The sequence below is a fragment of the Chionomys nivalis genome, chromosome 8 (genome assembly GCF_950005125.1).
Source record: "Chionomys nivalis chromosome 8, mChiNiv1.1, whole genome shotgun sequence".
Classification (NCBI taxonomy): Eukaryota; Metazoa; Chordata; class Mammalia; order Rodentia; family Cricetidae; genus Chionomys; species Chionomys nivalis.
The window spans coordinates 31,329,863-31,337,711 of NC_080093.1; the positions used below are offsets into that span (position 1 = coordinate 31,329,863).

General features: G+C 42.2%; 1 protein-coding gene across 1 annotated transcript in view; it reads left to right on the forward strand.

Annotated features, from left to right (window-relative positions):
* The window catches only part of Pum3 (pumilio RNA binding family member 3), a 53,319-nt gene extending 47,504 nt beyond the window's left edge, over window positions 1-5,815 (forward strand). The window contains exons 17-18 of the mRNA XM_057779496.1: window positions 4,884-4,993; window positions 5,723-5,815. Coding sequence (XP_057635479.1) covers window positions 4,884-4,993; window positions 5,723-5,727 — 115 coding nt within the window. The 3' untranslated portion in view covers window positions 5,728-5,815. The remainder of the gene's footprint in view (window positions 1-4,883; window positions 4,994-5,722) is intronic.
* The last annotated feature ends 2,034 nt before the right edge of the window (window positions 5,816-7,849 follow it).

A 7,849-nucleotide genomic window follows, 5' to 3' on the forward strand; every position in this document is an offset into this window, starting at 1 on the left:
CCGTGGTCAGTGTTGCTCTTGTTCCTCTTATTTTCTTGCTCAGTTCTCATGAGTTCCATCCCATGAGCTACTGGCCTCCAACATTTAACCCTTTTTACAAAATGAAATTCAAGGACAATTCTCAATATGACTAATAGGAGGGTAATAACAAGAGTGAGACATACCCCCAAGTCAGGGCCCCCCACATTTGAAACTTAATCAGTTGACCAGGTCAACTAAGTTAGGTAGAATACATGGGCATGACTGTTCAGGTCTTCCGTTTAGGACTACAGTCTGATTTACTAATAGAAAATGCCACTTTGTTTTCTTATAAGGGCACATAGCTCCTCCTTATCGAGCAGTGAGTTTACCAAGAATGCTCTTGTTGGTACACAGCTGAGTCTAAATTGCTTGTTTCATTAGTGTTTCTTAAAGGAAGACCTCATTAAAGTGATTTTAAAAGAGCTTAGATATATTGATAAGTGATTTTCCCTTTAATTTAAAAGCCATAGTTGAGGGGAAAATGCCCTAGTAAAACTCAGTGTTCAAAATATTTGCATAGAAAAACTTTGTATGTGTCATAGTCTGTGTGGTGGGGTGGGGGGAGCAATATTAATCATAGTGTTAAAGGGGCTGGAGAGATGATTTGGTGGTGCCACAAACTGTTCTTCAGAGGATCCAGGTTTAATTTCCAGTATACACATGGCAGTTCACAGTGGTATGTAACTCCAGTTCCAGAGGACCACACACCATCACCCAAACATACATGAAGGTCAAACAGCAATGCACATAAGAAGAGAGAGAGAGAGAGAGAGAGAGAGAGAGAGAGAGAGAGAGAAATGAAAGAAGGAAAGAAAGGGAGAAAGAGAAAGAAAGAAAGAGAAAGAAAGAAAGAAAGAAAGAAAGAAAAAGGAGAAAGAGAGGGGAAGGAGGGAGGGAGGGAGGGAAAGGAAGGAAGGAAGGAAGAAGGAAGGAAGGAAGGAAGGAAGGAAGGAAGGAAGGAAGGAAGGAAGGAAGGAAGGAAGGAAGGATAGAAGGAAGAATAGTGTTAAGATGGAGGCCAGCCCTACCCACCAGGAATACACCATGGTTATTTCCTGCACACTGACCCCTGAATATTGCCATTTTGAATGAGTGTAGTTTAAATCAAGTTAAGACACTTAATGAATTTGCTGACGGACTCAAGGGTCTGTTACTGTACTCCTCAAGAGATTTAACGAACCAGAAGGCTGGTGAGATTGTCCTAGAAAGGGGGGATTTTGTGAAATCGGTTTAAGTTTAGTAAAGGGATTCCTGTGTTGTGTGTTTCAAAGGAGATTTCTGAATGCTGATTTTTTAATTAGATTATAGATGAGAGAGTCTATAATAAAGAAAAATTGGACTCCCAGGATCTACAGACCCCTTTGCATCTGAGGCAGCACATAGTTCCACACATATCGTCGCTAGTTTAGGGAAATATTGGCCAATAGCCGTTCCTTTCTGAAAGACACAAATTCCTGATGCAGCTACATCATGAACTCAGCATTGCACTACGACTTTGGGGAACTGAAGTTTATCTCAACGTTTATGGCCATTGAAAGGCAATTGTTGCAGTAATTGATTTGGTCAACTCCTAAGCCCTCTTTGATAAATCAAAGCCAAGAAGCAAATCACAGCATCGAGATAGACATTCTGAGGAATTGAAAAATTTTCAGATCCTGATGGAATGTTAGGAGGAAATTATATTTAAAAAATACTATCTGTAAGCATTGCTGCCCAAGTATCAACTGTATTATTGATTTTCCCCCCAAGCAATAACAAATATATGTGTTCATTTTTGTCTACAGGGATGCTAAAGGCTAGAACTAGGTCTTCTATTGCAGACCATTTGGCTCAGTTGGTACCTTTGCCAATAGGAGGTCAGCATGAGATGGGAGCTCTTGGAGTAACATGGGCTGGGGAGATGACTCAGTTGGTAAACTACCTGCCTACCTTGCAAACACAAGGACCATAATTAAGATCCTCAGCACCCACTTAAAAGTGTGAGGCGGAGCCAGACACAAAGGGGGATCCCTGTAGTTTACTGGCAAGCTATTCCAGCCAGTTGGAGACCTCTCTAGAAATATGCTGGGGAGCCATAGAGGAAGGCAAATTACCTCTGGCCTTAGCATGCACATAACACCTACATACACATACGTACACACACACACACACACATTCAAGAAAGCCAAATTAGAGCAAATCTCTTGGAACAGCTATAAATACAAAGTCATTGATTTGCTTGACAGTGCTTCCTCTTCTGTCCTAATGTCCTCTCAAAATGGTCTGCTAAATGCTGTAATTCTATCAGGGGAGTCATTTCCCATTCTATCAGATGTTTCTCAAATCAATCGCTTATCTCTGTACATAGTCCATTAACAAAATGGAATGACAAGGCCACTTCATCAGATTAGCCAATAAGACCACAGTGCTGTTGAAATATTTCTTCTAGGTACGTATAATAGCACACAGAGAGAGAGAGAGAGAGAGAGAGAGAGAGAGAGAGAGAGAGAGAGAGAGAGAGAGAGAGAGAGAGAGAGAATATGCATGTATAAAGACTGGTCTGTATATTTATTCTTAAAGAAAAGCTAAGAATGTTCTTAAGATTTACTTTCCTGTTTTTCTAGCTCCTATTCATCCATTCTTGGAGACACGTTTCATAGGATTGCTACAAAGTCTAGAGGGACCATTCCAGGCTAAATCCAGGACTACCAAGTAGACAGATGGATAGAATCAGGGATTCTTGGAATTTACACACTTCGATTTGCCCGTACCTTTCAATTTGTTCTTTTGTTTTGTGTTGTTTTTTTGTTTTGTTGTTATTGTTGTTGTTTTCAGGTTTGAAAAATACTTTACAATGGCTCAAAATTTGTCTTGAGACCAAGGTTCCAATTCTGCTTATGCTGGTGCCTCAAGTTCATCATCTCACCTTAAATGACATCTGGTATGAAGAGATTCATGAGGAAGGAGAATCAACAGGGCTAGTGTATTCAAAATAGGCAGGCAATGGAAGTAAAAAGAGGAGAGGGAATGGGTCCTAGCTGATTTTAGCCTTGAATTTATTAGTATGTTGTTAAGATTCTTAGAGGGAGGATTGGAGTGTAATTCTTTAAGAAATTTTTATATGCCAATTAAATGATGCAGCCCATGGTTTGGGGAGATTTTTCTAACCCTTCACAACCTCTTTCTCAAAGCACTTCCAATAATAACTATTTTATCTAAAGTAGAGATCCCCAAAGTGGCCACAACAATTCTAAATTACCCTTGACGAAGCTTACTAAGGATAATTTTCCAAACACACAAAATTCTGTACTTTAATTTTTAAACAAACTGCCACTGACCCCCAGCCCTTAGCACAACTGATGCCATGATAGAATTATACTCGGGCCTTGGAACCCAGTATCTAGGCCACAACACCAACTGGCAAGGAACAGAGATCAAGTCCACCTGCCGAAGTTCCACTTCCTGCTGGCTGTTTTTGTTAACTGAGGTGTGTCAACCCAGGATGTGATTTCTCTGCTTAAAAAGTGAAGACTGGTAAGACTCGGGGCTGCATATTTTGGGCAAGGTCCCTGTGCAGCCGCCGGCTATAAAGATTTCCTATTGGCTATAAGAGTCCATGTGTTCTCTGAAGGAGTTACCTCACAAGAAAATTGGTAAGCAGTTGAGTACCAGAGGATGCTAATACTAGAACTCCAAGAAGCAAGGAAGAAGTAAGTATGTAGGCTCTGTGGGTTCCCTGGCTTTCTTTACAGCCTCTCTGGATTGTCTGTGTATCCCTCCTCTGACACAAAACTAGACCAAACTTTTTGTAATAGTATAAAGACATGGGAAGACATGAAAAGGAGGGAGGCAGGTCTTCTATGCCAATGTGGAGAGTATGCCTAGTCTCCACCCAGACTCTACCTTGGTCCAACCTCTTTAGTGACTAGGCACACTCTTGATAAATAGGGAAAGAAAAATCCAAGGGGTTTGTCCCAGCATGATCATGCTCAGTAGATAGAAAATCCTGCCCTCAGCTGTGCTGGTTTGAATGAGAATGGTCTCTATAGACTCATATGTTAATACTTGGCCCCCGGTTGGTGGAGCTGTTTGGGAAGGATTAGGAGGTGTGTCACTGGGGGTGGGCTCTGGGGTTTTTTAAGACTTGCACCTTCCCAGTATTCCTCTCTCTGCTTCTCACTTGCATCAGGGTGTAACCTCTCAGATGTTCCTGCTACCATATTGTTGTTCTGGCATCATGGACGCTAACCCCCTCAAACTGCAAGCCCAGTTAAACACTTACTTTTCTAAGTTGCTCTGGTGATGGTGTTTTATCACAGCAATAGGAAAGTAACTAATATATCAACCATCTTAACTCATTATATTGTCATTACCTTATCATTAAATTGTGAGGGTATTTTTTTTTAAGATCTAATGTTTTAATTTTAATGTGTGTGTGTGTGTGTGAGAGAGAGAGAGAGAGAGAGAGAGAGAGAGAGAGAGAGAGAGAGAGTTCAGGTGTCCACAGAGGCTAGAAGGATCAGATACCCTGGAGCTGGAGAGGGGCCATGAATACCATGTGGGTGCTGGAAGTTGAACTCAGGTCCTCTGCGAGAGCAATAGACACTTTTAACTGTAAAGTCATTTTCTCAGCTGTGGTCAGCTGTGGTGTTGACCACTTCTTATGAACCTTTAAAGAGGATCGTGAGAAGAAATATTCTAGGAGGGAAACTCAATCTACCATAATTGGAGAGGGAAAAGCTATCATCTAACCCCAGTGGATGCATCGTCCACCTCACATAGTCATTAAAACTTCTGAAAAGAAACCAACATCTCTCTGTCTCTCTCTGTCTCTGTCTGTCTGTCTCTGTCTCTCTCTCTCTCTCCTGAATTCTTTCCTCTAGGGAAACAAAAGCCAAGAACCCTTTACCTGGCAGCAGTAAGATAAGAAAAGGACAGACACCAATCCAGAAAATTCCAAAGTCAAAAGAGCCAGAAACTCAGCTTACAGCAGGTAGGACCGAGCTTGTACAGCTGGAATAATGAAGGGCATTGCTCTCTGCCAGCACCAACTACTTGAAATGCACATTCCTTTTAGGGCAGCAATACTGCCTAAGCTTGTTGTAGCTGACTGGTTAGGAATTCTAAGGTCATGCTGCCCCAGGGAGCCTTGAATCTTGTTTATGGTTACAGCTTGCAATTCGGGGAGATAAGAATAGTTTTTAACTTTTTGACTGGGTGACAAGGGATGTTTATTCTTGGGCAGTTCAATAATTATCTCTACAGAAGTTTATCATTAGCAAGTTACGTGGAGGAACAAATTGCTGGGGTAGGGTGCTGCTTGTTTAAACTAATTCGAGCCTTACTCAAGAGTCCTAGCCAACATTCTGGCTTTCTATGCAGTGGAGAGCTAGTAAGTGTTTACTGATCCGTTCTCTTTGGGTAGGGGAAGGGAAAATACCTGATGTGTCACGCCTTCCTACTTTGTAGTCTAAACATTCTCTGTGAGCACACAGCTATTGACAGGAAGCCGATGCGCTCGCAGGTCCCCTGAAAATGTAGCCATCAGCTTTCACCAGCCAGACTCAGGACACTGCTCCCTCTCCCCCCGAAAGCCAAGCCAAAATCTTCAACTAGGGAACCTTCCTCTGATAGCAACTTGGCATGAGTACTGCAACCAACACTGTTTGGGGAAGTCAAACATGTTCTCTGTTTAGCTGCTTGTACTTTCCCTTTTGTCCAGCATAAAAGAATGTCCAAACGAGCAGAGAGTGAGAGACTTTGGGGAACTCCGTCCTAAATGGGATGTCTTCATCACAACCTCCTCTCGAGGTTCAGAGATCTGTGTGGAAGAGGAGGAGGAAAGATTGTGAGAGCCGGAGGTGGAGGATGACTCCAAGACACAGCATCTTCCAGGCACAACAGGGTTGATACGAACACATGAACTCACAGAGCCTGCGACAGCGCGCACAACACCTTCACAAGTTCAAACCACACAGAATCCAGCACAGAGGGGGAAGCAGACACCAAGTCCCACCCCTCAAAAAACTATTTGTTGTCGATATCTTCCGTGAAAGGGAAAATCTGTCCTCCCCAGTGGAGTGTCACTTGGTGTATCAACCACATTCCAGGGCAGGCCCCATGCCCAGGAGCAGTTGGCCAACGTAAAATGAATTCCATTTTGTATGTGTGTTTTTTGTTTTGTTTTGGTGGGGTTTTTTTCTTTAATGGTTTTTTATCATTTGCTTTGTTTTCTGTTTCATGACAGTGAGAAAGAACATGAAGTTGGGGGGGGTAGGGAGGTGGGCAGGATCTGGGAGGAGTTGGGGGAGGGAAAAATATGATCAAAATATATCTTATGGAAAAAGTTAATAATTAAAAGGATTTCCAGTATCCTGAATCATTCTGTCAGCCAAATGATTACGCTGGATAAAGAAAAGAGATAACTTTACCTTGCCATGGCTGATTTTTTTTTTTTTTTTTTAGGAGTTCATGGTTCTGATAGATTACTTTTCGTTCTGCATGGCAAATCACCAGATAAACCCTCCAGGTTAGAGTTTGGATGGTAGAGCAATGGTCTCACTACTTTTTGAATCTATTCTATTCCTTTTTTCCCTCTGGAAACTTTAATGTGCTTCCATCCAGTCCTTGTTAGTATCTCCTTCCTCCCTTCCCCCACTCCCTCATCTTAAGATATTGTCTGATTTATTTTGTCTAGGCTGGCCTCAAACTGAGAGTCTCCTGCCTCGGTGTCTCAGATGCTACTACAATAGATATTCACTACTGAGTCCGCCAATCTGTTAACGGTCATCAGCTATTCTGCACTTACATAGTGGGAAAAACCAGAAACAGCTGGAGTTTTGATTTTGTATAACCTTACCATTTTCATCCTTTAAATTCTGTCAATATCTGACTTTCCCCAACAGAGTCTCAATTTCAAATGTTTCTAGAGGCCTACTCTACTTGAAGAAGCTAGAGTTCTTTCCTAATCTTCCTCCAGCCTTCAGATCGATTCTACCATAAATATTTTCTGTAGCCCTTTGATATATGCATACTTCCACAGAGATGCTTTATTTCCTTCTCCCCCACCCTTTACCAAATGCCCTTCCCTGTCAGCCTCTTTCAGGTTGTGGATTTCCAAACAGAACAGTGCTCTCTGAACATTAGCTATAACTCCTTTTCCTTTCTAGGGTTTCTTCTGAGGGATTCAACCTTCCAGTAGGTCATATTTTCCACGGGATACTCTGCCCTCCAGGAGTCCTCGCTAAGACTGAGGTCCTCTTTTTGAACTTGATTATATATTGATACATACAATAGGAGCAGGCTCCAAGACCTTAACTACTAATAGCTGATCCATTAAAAATTATTTCATCCAGTGTTTGTTCTCAATCTCTGTCTGTCTCTTTCTCCTTTCAATATCCCATCCCCCAGCCTGGACAGAGTTTCACTGTGTAGACTCTGATTGGTCTGGATCTTGACATGTAGATGAGGTTGGCCATGAACTCACAGATCTGTTTGCCTCAGCCTCCCCTCTGGAGTGCTAGGCCTAAAAGCATGTACCATCATATGCAGCCAATGATTCTTTCTTTGCTTGTATTGATCTGTTTGAGGAGCTCTTAGGTTTGAAGGGCTGTACTGATGAGTGCATTTATCTCCATCTCTGGTGACATGCCTCGTCCTTGACTGAGTCTTGGGAGTCTAGAAGCTTTGACATAACTCCTGATACCCCAAATCCTGTTCTTGGGCATCATCTACACAGCTGGATCTTTGCCTCCCAAAGCTTATTCCAGCTGCCCTTCAAGACAGAACATGAAAATAAAACCAAGTTCTGGGCTGTCAGGCCAGGAAGCAGCATATTCAGAAAGAGTCA